This window comes from Macaca fascicularis, chromosome 14 (assembly GCF_037993035.2).
Source record: "Macaca fascicularis isolate 582-1 chromosome 14, T2T-MFA8v1.1".
In the NCBI taxonomy this organism is placed as follows: Eukaryota; Metazoa; Chordata; class Mammalia; order Primates; family Cercopithecidae; genus Macaca; species Macaca fascicularis.
This window is the reverse complement of record NC_088388.1, coordinates 105,820,062-105,834,703: the sequence shown is the minus strand read 5'-3', so window position 1 is coordinate 105,834,703 and position 14,642 is coordinate 105,820,062. Positions and strand designations below refer to the sequence as shown.

The 14,642-nt window shown below is 34.4% G+C and overlaps 1 protein-coding gene across 2 annotated transcripts in view; it reads left to right on the top strand.

Annotated features, from left to right (window-relative positions):
* GUCY1A2 (guanylate cyclase 1 soluble subunit alpha 2) overlaps positions 1 to 14,642 on the top strand; it is a 525,457-nt gene that overhangs the window by 377,073 nt on the left and 133,742 nt on the right. For both annotated transcript variants that reach the window (XM_074015141.1, XM_045371095.3), the window contains exon 5: positions 13,259 to 13,744. In XM_074015141.1, the coding sequence (XP_073871242.1) occupies positions 13,259 to 13,744 (486 nt within the window). The remainder of the gene's footprint in view (positions 1 to 13,258; positions 13,745 to 14,642) is intronic.

The following is a 14,642-nucleotide window of genomic DNA, read 5'->3' as shown; positions in this document are numbered from 1 at the left end:
TTTTAAAATAACAATTACAAATATTAATATCTTCTGTGTCTTATTTCCTATTCTCCCTCTTCCTAGAATACATTCCAATGCCTTCAACTATTATTTTAATCACAAAATTGTTGATGACAAATTGTGATGTTCCAATGTATCTTTTTTTCATTAATATACATTATACTGTATAACCTGTGAAAGAAATGCTTTACTTTGATAAGGGACAATGATGAGTACAGGAGTTAAAAAATATTCTTAAACTCTAGACCTTTTTGTGACCAAAACTCTTGGAATTTGTATTACTTGTTCAAATTGTTCAGCTGGAGGCTATTATCCTAAGTGAATTAACACAGGAACAGAAAACCAAATACTGCACGTTCTCACTTATAAGTAGGAGCTAAACGTTGAGTACATATGGATGCAAAAGTGGGAACAATAGAAACTGGGCCCTGCTTGGGGGAGGAGGCTGAGAGGAGGGTGAGGGTCAAAAAACTACCTGTTGAGTACTATGCTGTCTACCTGAGTAATAAAATCATTTGTACACCAAACCCCAGCAACACACAATTTACCCATGTAACAAACCTGCACATGAGTTCATTGGACCTAAAATAAAAGTTGAGAAAAGAAAATAAAAAGAAACAATGATAGTGGAAAATTTCATAATTTTACTTTTGTGTCATGGTCAATTAAAATGTTAATATTTAGCAAAGCAAGGAAAAAAACAAATTCTTCATATGGTAATGTAAAAAGATAAGTCTTGAATTTCTACGTAAATCCTAAAATTTGAAAAATAAATAAATACTAAATTTAGCAGTCCTCTGTATTTCTTTAGCCATAGACTAAGCAACTGTTCTAGTATTCCTTTAGAAAGTTCCTTTTGTACTCAAATTTTCTTAATTCTGCTTATGCAACAGCCAGGATTCTCAGTATGTAACAGTGGGTTTTGCCAGCTTGGGTCCCAGCATAAATTCTAGTTATTTCTTTTAAATATTGAATGCAATTCAGCCAGAATGCCAAAACACTATCCTTATTACTAAGTAATATATTAAACACCCCTGACTTGTTCCTCACGCTTAATCCACAGAATTGAAATGAGGAATGGAAGAACAAATAAATTTTAACATAAAATAATAATAATTTAATGATATAAAATAATACACAAACACATAAATAATAGTAATTGGATGTTAGTCTTTTTTAAGGCTTTATCAGAATATTATGTGTTAAACTGGCTGGGCCAGAATGACCAGTAAGACTTTACACATCCAAATGGCTCGCTATTATGCTGTGGAGGTGTCATTCATTCCTGTGTAACACTGTGTTAGTGTTTTGTGCAGCATCATTTTTGTACTATTTCCTTGAAAAAAGTAGAGAATTTTCTGTCTTTGCAGAACATTGAATGGTGGTGCTATATATTTCTTATAGCTTCTTGAAGTGTAGGTATATAAACCAGAGATATAGAAATAGAACCCACATCTCCCATGGGATGTGTGAATGACAGTGTGGTGACAAAAGCACCCCAGGGGTTCAGGCTAACTGCTGGTTTTAAAGCAAGGAAAACTTTTAGTTCTGTGCCTTTCATGTGTATGATTTACTGATTGTGTGAATGTGCTGAAAAATAAAATCGTTTTCATCCTTCGGGAAAAAAGGCAGCTTGTGTAAGGTATTAAAGACTGCATATAAATTTAATATTATCCACATAGCATAAAATTTAATGCTTAAGTAAAATTGAATAAATCTAAAAGCAAAACATAAACATTTCGTATTTGGAAAATTTGCACAACAGAATGCCAAAATATTTGTTGATGATGTTCTTTCAACTATAAAGCACAGACCTATTTCCTTTAAATATTATATGAATCCTGCTGTGATTTAAAAAGAAAAGTGACATCTAATCGTGGAACGTTAAATCGACTTGGTTATGTAGTTTACGGCTTATTTATCAAAAAGAATTCAAATCCATTTTTAGAATGAATTTCTGAGATTTAAAGAACAGAAATGAAACTAAATGCAAACACACAAGAAAATAAACACAGAAAGATAAATTGTCTGAAGGGCTATATTTTTGGTATTTTTGTTTATTTAATGAATAAACAATATGAATTATATAGTATCTCATGTCAACAAAGGCAACATTTCAATCTATTGAATAAACAGTAGCAGAATTCGCCTTGAGTTAATATCCTCTCCTCACACATATACTTTTCTATGGTTCACTTCAGTAAAAAGCCAAATATTTTCTGCTTTAGTTCCTGCATATTTAGAGTGCTTAGGCTAGGCCGGGTGCATGGGTCATGCCTATAATCCTGGCACTTTGGGAGGCTGAGGCAGGTGGATCATTTGAAGCAGGACTTTGAGACCAGTCTGGCCAACATGTTTAAACCCTGTCTGTACTAAAAATACAAAAATTAGCCAGGCATGGTGGCGTGTACCTGCAGTTCCAGCTACTTGGGAGGCTGAGGCAGGAAAATCACTTGAATCTGGGAGGCAGAGGTTGCAGTGAGCCAATATCATGCCACTGCACTCCAGCCTGGACGATAGAGTGAGACTGTCTCTAAATGAATAATATTTTTTTAAAAAAGTGCTTAGCCTAGTATTGGCTGCTCACTAATCAAGGTGGTGTGTGCTGAAGGCTGTGGTGACTGTGACAATTTCTTAAGGAAGACCATAATATTGGTAGGTTTTAGATATTAAGTAAATATTTTTAAAACAAATAAATGAATCATTATTATAAATGCAGACTTTAGGATGATATGTTTTGAAAAAAATAAATAGCCCTATGGAGGAAAGTTGGTTTTGTGTCAAAGCACCTTATTTTTTTGGAATAATTGTTTGTTAAGAATCAAAACACAAATACACATCAAATGATGAAAACAAATAAGAAAAACAAACCTCTTCTACATTATTTTTATTTATTTATGTTTTAACTGAAAGTTTGTGTTCTTTGATCAACATCTCCTCAATCCTTCCATATCCCAGCCTCTGGTAACCACCATTTTAATCTCTGTCTATGAGTTTGAATTTTATACTTGAAATATAGGTGAGGCCATGCAGTATTTAGGTACTTGTCTTTCTGTACTTATTTCACTTTACATAATGTTCTTCATGTTCAAACATGGTGTCTCAAAAGATAGTCTTTTTTTCTTTTGTAAGACTGAATGGTATTCTCTTGTATATCCAGGCACACCTCAGAGATACTGTGGGTTTGGTTACAACCACTCCAATAAAACAAATATTACAAAAAGGCAAATCACACAATATTTTTTGCTTTCCAGTGCATTTTCAGTTCTTTTCACACTAGACTGTAGTCTGTTAAGTTTGCAATAGCATTATGTCTGAAAAATGTATATTCCTTAATAAAAAACAAACTTTATTGCTAAAAATGCTAATGATTATCTGTGCCTTCATCAAGTCATAATCTTTCTGCTGGTGGAAGGTCTTACCTTGATGTAGATGGCAACTGACTCATCAGGGTGGTGGTTGCTGAAGGTTGGGGTGGCTCTGACAATTTCTTAAAATAAGACAACAATGAAGTTTGCTGTATCAATTGACTCGTCCTATCACAAAACATTTCCTTATAGCTTGCAATGCCGTTTGATAGCATTGTATTCATGGTAGTACTGCTTTCAAAATTTGAATATGTTTTCTCAAACTCTGTGCTGCTTTATCAACTAATTTTCGGTAATATTCTAAATATTTTGTTGTCATTTCAACAGTGTTCACTGCGTCTTCACCAGGAGTAGATTGCTTCTCAAGAAATCACTTTCTTTGCCCATCCGTGAGAAGTAACTTATTCATTTAAGTTTTATCATGAGATGGAAGCAATTCAGCCACATCTTCAGGCTCTATATCTAATTCTAGTGCTTTTTGCCATTTCTACCATATCTGCAGTGATATCCTCAACTGAAGTCTTGAAGCTCTCAAAGTCATCACTGAGGGTTGAAATAAACTTCTTCCAAACTGTTAATGCTTAAGATGGCTTCTTTCTTTAAACCTCATGAACCGTCCTCTGCTAGCTTCAAGCTTTTTTCTGCAGCTTCCTCACCTCCCTCAGCCTTCATAGAATTACAGAGATCTAAGGCCTTTTTCTGGATGAGGCTTTGGCTAAACAGAATGTTATGGCTGATTTGATCTTCCATGCTTACCATTAAAACTTTCTCCAGATCAGCAATAATGCTGTTTTACTTTCTTATCACTTGTGTGTTCACCGGAGTAGCATTTTTTGAAATTTCCTGCAAGAACCTTTCATTTTCATTCGCAACTTGGCTAACTGGCTTAAGAGGTGTAGTTTTCCACCAGTCTCAGCTTTTGACCTGCCTTTCTCACTAAGCTTAATCATTTCTAGCATTTGATTTAAAGTGAGGGCCCTGCAAATTTTCTTTTCACTTGAACACTTAGAGGTCATTGTAGGGTTATTCATTGGTCTAATTTCAATATTGTTGTTCTCATGGACTAGGGAGCTCTGAGGAGAGGGAGAAGAACTGGGGAACAGCTGGTTGGTGCGACAGTCAGAACACACACGATGTTGATTAAGTTCACTGTCTTATATGGGTGGTTTGTGGTGCCCCAAAACAATTACCATAGTAACATCAAGGATCACTGATCACAGATTACCATAACACATGTAATAATGAAAGAGCTTGAAATATTATGAGAATTGCCAAAATATGACACAGAGACATGAGATGAGCATATGCTGTTGGAAAAATGTCACCAGTAGATTTGGTGGCAGTAGGTTGTCACAGATTTTTGATTGTAAAACTGTGCAATATCTGCAAAGGGCAATAAAGTGAAGCACAATAAAATGAAGTATGCTTGTATATACCACATTCCATACCAGAAGTATCCATTCATCTGTTGATGGACACTTAGGTTTATTCCATATTTTGGCTATAGTGTATAATGCTGGAGTGAACATGGGGGTGCAGATAACTGTCATTTGATTTCATTTTTAAATATACACTCAGTATTGAGATTGCTGGATCATATAGTAATTATATTTTTACTTTTTTGAAGAATGTCGATACTGTTTTTCATCATGGCTCTACTAATTTTTCACTCCCACCAACAGTCTACAAGGGTTCTCTTTTCTCCGCATTTTGCTGGTACTCATTATTTTTCATCATTTTCGTAATAGCCATTCTAACAGGTGTCAGGTGATCTCATTGTGGTTTTAATTTGCATTTATCTTTTAACTTGCATTTATCATTGATTAGTGATGTTGAGCATTTTTTTCATATTTCTCTTGGCTATTTGTGTGTCTTCTTTTGAGAAATGTCTGTATTCAGACCTTTTGCCCATTTAATCTGTTGTTTTCTTCTTAGTCAGTTATTTGAGTTCTTTGTATATTTTGGATACTAAACCCTTGTAAGACATATGATTTGCAAACATTTTCCCCTATTCTGTATGTTGTTTCTTTACTCTGTTGATGTTTCCTTTGCTGTGCTGAAGCTTTTTAATTTGATAGAATCTCATTGATCTATTCTCATTTCTATCGTCTGTGCTTTTGGAGTCATATCCAAAAAGTCGCTGTTCAGAGCAATGTCAAGGAGCTTTTCCTCTATGTTTTCTTTTAGTAGTTAGTTTCTAGTCTTAAATAGGAGCTATTGGAACTAAAGTTATAGGAGCTATTTTTGCTGGAGGTCCTAGTGCAAATACTCCAAGCTTAAATGATAAACTTTGCATAATGATAAATCTTTGGGGCAAGATGACACCTATCAATATGCTTTAAGGAAAATTCATATTGTAATTGTTTAATTTGGGCCAGATATAAATGTCATTTCATATGCCTCATCATATCCTAGCTAGAAGATGAATGTTAGAGGACAAATGAATTATTTCTTCATTAACTTAGCTGATGTAATCTTTAGGAAGGGGTGGAACTACACCACATTTAAATGTTCCCTCCTCTTTTATTTTCTGGAGGAGACTGAAAAAATGGTGTTAATTCGTTTTCAAATACTTGTTAGAATTTTCCAGCAAAACTATTTGTCCTGAATATTTTCTTTTCAAAAAATTTTAAATTATACATTTAATGTTTTTAATGGTTATAAAAAGATTCAGATTATCAGTTTCATCTTAGTTGAGTTTTGGTAGCTTGTGTTTTTTCAAGGGGTTGGTTCTTTTAAACTGTCAAATTTTTGAATGTAAAGCTGTTTGTGATATTCCCTTATTATTTTAATGGCTATATTATCTATAGTGATAACCCCTATCTTGTTCCTTATGTCGATTTTTGTTTACTTACCTGTCATTTTCATCAGTGTTGCTAGACTTTACTGATTTTATTGATGTTTTTTTGAAGAAACCATTTTTTTGCTCATTTTCTTTATTGTTTTTCTGTTTGTAATTTCATTGATTACCTCTCATGGTTTTCGTTTCCTCCCTTCTGCTTGCTTTGGGTTTATTTTGCTCTTATATTTTTCATTCTCTGAGGTAGACACTTGGATTATTGATTTGTGATTTGTTCTCACCTTGATTATAAGCACTCTCTTCACTGCTTTGGCTGCATGCTACTTATTTTAATATGCTGTATTTCCATTTTTGTGTAGAAAAGTGTTGTTTCCTTTTCACATTGTTAGGAATTTTTCTGTTGTCTTTCAGTTATTGATTTCTAGTATTATTTCATCTAGTTAACATATTCTGTACAATTTCAACTTTTGAGATTTATTCTGGTGTTTTTTTTTTATGGCTTAGGATTTGGTCAGTATATGCTCCATGATGTCCTTTTTTTTTTTTTTTTTTTTTTTTTTAAGAAAGAGTATTCTGCTGTTGTTGGATTGTCAAATTATTTTAGATATTAATTAGATAGTATTTGTAGATTTTGTTATTTTTGTAGTTAAGGTATTAGTTTTCTGTGGCTACTGGAACAAACTACCACAAACTTGATAGCTTAAAACAACATAAGTTTATTCTTTCATAGTGCTGCATGCCAGAAGCCAAAGTGTCAAAAGGACCATGCTATCTCCAGAGGCTCTGAGGTAGAATCTGCTTCATGCTTCTTCTAGCTTTTTGTGGCTGCTGGCAAGTCTTGAGGTCACATCACTCTAATCTATGTCTCTTTGTTCACGTCACCTTCTCCTTTGTGTGTGATGTGTGTGTGCATGTGTGGCCTCCCTCTGCCTTCCTCTTGTAAGGCCACTCATGATGATCAAAGTATCAGAATGTATTATAATATCATATTTGTCTCAGTCATCGCATATGATTTAGACAACTCATGAGAAGATATTTTATGTATTTACCCATATTTCTAGTCCTTCTGTTCCTTTTCTTCCTTCCTGATGCTCAAATATTTTTTTTCTCTTATCTTTTTCTTTCGTTTAAAGACCTTTCTTTAGCCATTCTTTAAGAGTAGATCTGCTAGGACAAAGATTTTTAGTTTTTGTCTGCCTGCAGATGTCCTTTCACCCCACTTAATTCTTGGAGGATAGTTTCCCCAGATGTAGAATTCACAGTTGACAGTTCTTTTTCAATTTGAAAAAATAATGTGCTACTTTCTTCTGGCCTCTATAATTTTAGATGACAAATCAGCTGCCATTCAAATTGGTGTTGCCTATAAGTAATGTGTCATGTTTCTCTGGCTGCTTTCAGAATTTTTTCTTTGTATTTAATTTTCAGAAGTTTAACTGTGATGTATCTTGGAGTGAATTCCTTTCAGTTTATCCTTATTTAGAATCCATATAGTTGAATCTGTGGGTTTATGTCTTTCACCAAATTTAAGACATTTTAATCTATAGTTTATTCAAATACTATTTCAACCTTACTTTCCCTTATACTTTTGGAACTCAGGATATGAATGTGGATTTCTTTTTTATTGTCCTAAAGATCCCTAAAAGTTTTTTTTTTTTTTGAGCCTATTTTCTCTCTGTTGTTCAGATTCAGTAAATTCTATTAAGCTGTCCTCAGTTCACTGATTCTATCCTCTGTCATCTCCATTCTAATTTTGAGCCCACCCAGCATGTTTTCTATTTTTGTTGCTGTATTTTTCAGTTCCATAATTTCCATTGGTTATTTTTATATTCCTATTGCTTTACTGAGATTTTGTGTTTTTAAAATTCATTTAAAAAAGAATTTATAATTGCTTGTTGAAATATTTTCTTATGCCCTCTTTAAAATTCTTGACAGATAATTCCAACATCTGATTCATTTTAGTGTTGGCGTCAATCGATTGTCTTTTCTCACTCAAGTTGTGATTTTCTTGGTTCTTATTATGATTCTTATTATGATGGTTGACTTCTATTATATTTTTGACAATTGGGTAATGTGTTAGGAGACTCTAGATTCTATTTCAATTTTTTATTTTAACAGTCAATTCCTCTGTTTAGGCTTGGCATGTAGGTCCTGGCCTATTTTTGTGGTTTTTAGTTGCAATGACTGTGTAATTTTCAGAGGTTATGTGGTGCTATTTTCATCTTGGTTTATTTCATGCCTCATGGCTCCTACTGTCCTTGGTAATGCTGCTTGAGGGTGCAGAGCAAGCTTCTCCAGGTCAGATATCCTTATGTCTCTATATGGAGGGGATTTTCAGCCCATGTGGATGAAGAGTAATTCCTAGCTGGGCATTTGTTGTGCAAAATTTCTCTTGCTGGTGACTCTAGCCATATACTTTCTTGGGTAGTGAGTGATGGTGGGTTTGAGAGGGAGAATATCAGGACATTAAGTACATGGAAGCTTCTCAGGCTGGGCACTGTCTCCTGTTTTTAGCTAAAGCTAGTACTTTGAAAGCAAATGTTGCTCTGTGAGAGCAATAGCCCTTCTGGAAGCCCCTTTAACTGTTTTTTGTTTGTTTGTTTGTTTGTTTGTTTTGAGACGGAGTCTCGCTCTGTCACCCAGGCTGGAGTGCAGTGGCCGGATCTCAGCTCACTGCAAGCTCCGCCTCCCGGGTTCACGCCATTCTCCGGCCTCAGCCTCCCGAGTAGCTGGGACTACAGGCGCCCGCCACCTCGCCCGGCTAGTTTTTTGTATTTCTTAATAGAGACGGGGTTTCACCGTGTTAGCCAGGATGGTCTCGATCTCCTGACCTCGTGATCCGCCCGTCTCGGCCTCCCAAAGTGCTGGGATTACAGGCTTGAGCCACCGCGCCCGGCCGCCCCTTTAATTGTTGAAGCACCGGGGACATATCATTGTGTTTGTGCTTTCATAGATTACATTGCAGGGATCTGAAAGACCAGAAACTAAATCTAGAAGTGCCCAGTTTTTGTTACTGAACTGAATTTTAAAGAATAGGCATGCAAATAGCAACTACATCTGTATGTGTAGCAACAATTTCTCTCTTTTCAACTGCCCATTGTGAACATCTCTTGAAGGTTGTTTTGCCATCACATTGATTTATATTTAAAATTGTAATTTCTTCACTTCTCTCTCCTTCACCATCAGGCTTCCACAGTGGTTAAGAGTGTTTCCCTTGGAGTCAGTCCAGTTTGGGTTTGAGTGTTGGTCTTACTGCTTATTAGCTGTGTATTCTTAACAAATCTCTTAACCTCTCTAAGTCTTAAAACTGAGGATAGTAATAGCTAGCAAAAGAGTAAAATTCAGTAATAAAATGTAAATTAAGTATTAATTAAGTTACTCAGCATAGTACATGGGCAATAGAAGTACTCAGAGATGTGTTGAGTTAGCTACAGGCATCATCATCCTCAACATCACTATAATCTTTTCCAGTTTATAGATAAGGAAATCGAGGCTTTGCAAGGATGAGGAACTGAACCTAGGTCAGTTTTCCCACTTAATTGTCAGGAGAGTTGAAGTTCAAATTCAGGCCTGACTTCTTCCAAATTCTTCTTTTCAAACTATTATGTAACACTGCTTCAAATGATTTTCTTATAAAACTTGAAGCTCCATGAGAGCATGGATTAGGCCATGCTCAAGATATGCAAAAATATAAAACATGTAATGTGCAGTTATATGACCTGGACTTACTCAATTCTGATTACTTATTGATAACAGTGGTAAATATTTTCATAGAAATATCTGTGTATTAACATGCAACAAACCCCCATGACATGAAATAACCTACATAACAAACCTGCACATGTATCCCCCAACCAAGTATAAAAGTAAAATGAAAAAAGAAATAAAGCAGACACTTTAACAGAACCTGACAACCAAGGTTTGTGATAGTATGACATTTAACCCTTTACTATAGCTCAAAGCAAAATACTCCCCTTTGTTATGTTTACCAATTTCTGAAATCTGTCAAATGTTATGACAGTTTATTTTTCTGATGTCTTCTGTGCTATCTCATTGAAACTTCAATATGATATAAAATGTAATAAAACCTTAGATAGATGTTTCTATTTTAAGCAATTTTCCACAATTCTTTCACATACAAATATGTAGTTCTTATAATAGTTTTGCTTATTGCTAAGTTAATAAATTCAGATAATGATGAATTTCTGAATTTATAATTATAATGAGAAAAATAATTCAAGAAGGATAATTTATTTTCCAATTAAAGTAAAAATGCATTGGTGACAGAGATACAAATGGTGCCATTGAATCTGCCCATTTATTAAATAAAAAATTCACTGATAGAAAATATTGAAAAGGAAGTTATTTACTTTATTTGTTTGGGCTTCTCTTCTATGTATTGTTTTTCTGTAGTGTAGGCAATCAGCAACGTTTTCTTCTTTCAGGGTCTGTTTATGTAGAGATTTCAGAAAACAAACTAATGGCCACATATAAATCAAGGACATATTTACTGTTTTATATTTTTGAGACAGGAATGTGAAGTATTCAAACTTTTATAAATTAAAGAAATCTTTAAAATGTATTATATATAGGCAACAATATATATTAATTTATGCATACATACATACACTGATTCCGTATTTAAAATTAAGATGGAGATGATAAAGGCAAAAGAGAATAAGGTTTAGTTGTGATGGTAAATGTTAAAGCTGATACCTAAGAAGAAAAGAGAAAGAAAAAGAAAACATGAACCAATGGAAAAAAATGAGAGAGTGGGGTCCAAGCGATGAGGAAGAAAGACCAGCAGAAGGAGAGACAAACACCAAATGAAGAGAGGAGGGTGAAAAAAGTGCAACTCCAGGAAGCAAGAGCGAAGAAAGAAGGAAGCAAGAGGGAGAAGAAAAAAGAAGTAATTGGAAAGAAATGTGAAGACAGGGAGAGAGAGACTACATAGAAGTTTAAATATATGAGTGTCAGATGTTATCATTGCCATTTAAAAGTATGATTAACTCTGTTAAGCTTATCAAGGTTTTTGCGCTTATGTCAATCTTAAAAAAATGGATATAATAATTTTTAGGCCGGGCGCGGTGGCTCACGCCTGTAATCCCAGCACTTTGGGAGGCCTAGGCAGGCGGATCACGAGGTCAGGAGATCGAGACCATCCTGGCTAACACGGTGAAACCCCGTCTCTACTAAAAATACAAAACATCAGCTGGGCGTGGTGGCGGGCGCCTGTAGTCCCAGCTACTCAGGAGGCTGAGGCAGGAGAATGAGAATGGCGTGAATCCGGGAGGCGGAGCTTGCAGTGAGCCGAGATCGCACCACTGTACTCCAGCCTGGGTGACAGAGCGAGACTCCGTCTCAAAAAAAATAATAATAATAATAATAATTTTTAAAATATGGTATTGTACATTATGTGTATATTCCTTACCATGCCCTTAAGATCCTATTAACAAGAAAGTATGTATTATTAACAACACTCCTCCCCCAAAAAACATACAAAACATATACAAAACAATCTGTAAATATTTTATAGGACAATTATTTTCTTTTTACTCAAACCATAGCCTGCAGTATTTTGAGAGCCTATTTTAGGTGGTGAATTTAGAATGTCTTCCTCCTCCTATTCTCTGGCCCAATATAGATTTGGTTCTCCACCATACTGTGATATGTTTGAAAAGGGGAACCATATTTTATCTTTCTATCCTTATCATCCGGAGCAGAGCATTATTAGTAAACAGAAAATACTCAATATTTTAGTGAATAAATGAGAGTCATATAAATAAAAGGATGAAATACTGAACTTTAGCAAAAATTTTACATAAGGTAAAATGAGCATTTAATTCCATAAAAATTATAACATCAAGCAAGATTCCATTTTATTTTCTTATATAAATAAGATCTTGGTGAATGGTACAAGGGAGCAAAGTAAAAATATTAATGGACTTAAAAATCCAAATCCCTACAGTTTATTCCATGTTTGTTCAGTGCCACCAGTTTTTATCAACTAGCTTAACTATTTAGCTATAAAGAAGACAGGAAAATACACGTATTGAGCACATTCTGTGTGATAGTGGAACACAGATGAAACTGATGCACAGTCCCAATTGGTCGACTTTTAGCCTATTCTTTCTAAGTAATTGCAACTAGCTTCTTCTCCAGGTGTTCTTAGTTTCACCTTAGTCCAATCCAAATAGCTATAGTTGTAGCCATACCCCACCTTCACCTTCCTTTTCTACTGGTGCTCATTGTTCGTGCCCTCTGAAGGTGTTCGTTAGGCTACTGGGTGTAAGCTTGTGTTCGCTAAGTTTCCCATTAAATCTCAGTTCCCTAAATTCTCCAGTGAAAGGGCATAGAAAAGAGGAATAGATTTAAATTATTGTACCCTCAGATTCTTTATCATATGACCCAAATTCCTTTAATATTATAATTATCATTTTTTCATTTATTTTTAGCTTATATGAACATGCTAGTTGAGTGATATTTTCTGATAATGTTAGCTTAATGATATCTGGTTTGTATTTTTATCTTTAAGAATAAGAGAACTGTCCACTAATCTAACCAGCTCAATAACTAGGACATTTTCAAAGTACTATAATGGTTGAGAAATGATTTACTTAAGGCCAAACAATTACTTTGATTCATTTTAACCTCCTGGATTTATTTTCTGAAAGGGGTATTATTTTAACGACAGTTAAATATAGTTATTTTGACTGATAGATTTACCATAATTTTATTATTATTTAGCAGGCTGAAAGCTTTTGAATTGGCTCATAAACCAGTTTCATGATGTACCTGAGAGTATCATCTTAAATAAAAAATGTTTTCCTGGTTCACTTTTCACTGATCTCACTTTCCATTTCATTATTGTCTTTAGAAAGTAGCTGAGTGAGATATAAAACAATTGTTTCTCTTCAGAACCATGAATTTTAAACTGGCTGAAAATCAGATTTAAATTTGCTTATGTGGATGCAGTAACCGAGTATTGCTAATAAAACATTTTTTTCTTTCTGTTCATCAGATAATATATTAAATTTTGTGAACCTACTATGTGAAGAGTACTGATCAAAATTCCATGTTAATTTCACAGGTGATGGAAGTCAAAGGACAAATGATCCATGTTCCGGAATCAAATTCCATTTTATTTTTGGGCTCTCCATGTGTGGACAAGTTGGATGAACTCATGGGCCGAGGGCTACATCTCTCAGACATCCCTATCCATGATGCCACCCGAGATGTCATTTTGGTTGGTGAGCAGGCAAAGGCCCAAGATGGCTTGAAGAAAAGGATGGATAAATTAAAGGCAACTTTAGAAAGAACTCACCAGGCCCTGGAAGAAGAGAAAAAGAAGACAGTGGATCTTCTATATTCTATTTTCCCTGGCGATGTAGCCCAGCAGTTGTGGCAAGGGCAGCAAGTACAGGCCAGAAAGTTTGATGATGTCACCATGCTCTTTTCAGACATTGTTGGCTTCACAGCCATATGTGCCCAGTGTACTCCCATGCAAGTAATCAGCATGCTGAATGAACTGTACACCAGATTTGACCACCAGTGTGGATTTTTGGATATTTATAAGGTAAGGGAGTTTAGTTACTTATATATAAATGTTTTTTAATAGTAACTTGTCATCTTAAATTGATTTTTTAACTTAAACTTAATACTAAATAATTGACAACTCTTTAATTTAGAAATCTTTATAGAGAATACAGGGGTTTCTTCTTTATGAGTAAACTTTCAATATGAGTTGATTTGTAATAACATAGATAACTGTGAAGAATCGTGATACTGCTCAGTAAGGAAAAATTCTGTATAGCTACTCCTCTATGTTTATTTTTATTAAAAAATTAAACTTGTGGAATTTTAGGCGACTTTTTACCACAGAATTATTCTTGCCTAGAAAATGGGATTCCAATATAAACTAATAATTTTATTTTTACAGTTAAAAAGAAATAGCAAGTTAAAATATGCATTGTATTATCAAATATGGCTAATCAGGATTTTGCACTGCATTATTAACTGAGATCTCTATAATTCTAAAAAAAAAAAAAAAAAGACCTATATATAAATACTCCAGCTATTGCTCAAATGACTAATGGGTTTTTGAGGAAGTACCTTAATTTTCCAAGCTACATAATGGAAAAACTCCCAAAATTGGTGCCAACCACCATTTGTTGGTTTGATTTGGTGAATTCCTTATTAATTTCTTATTAAGATCATAGCAATATTTTGAGCCATTTAGCTCCATATCTACCTAATTGATAACTCTACAACTTTACCTAGAATCTTACGTGGATTGCACAATTTGTCAGGGTGCAGGGCTTTTTTTTATATAAAGGGAATCAAGAACTTTTAGTATAAATAGTTGTGAACTGCAGGTTTTATTTTCTTCTTTACAACTACATATTGACCAGCTACTTACTTTTATAGTATGATCTTCACATAAGCAGATTTAGAAAGAACCTGTCTGATTCACT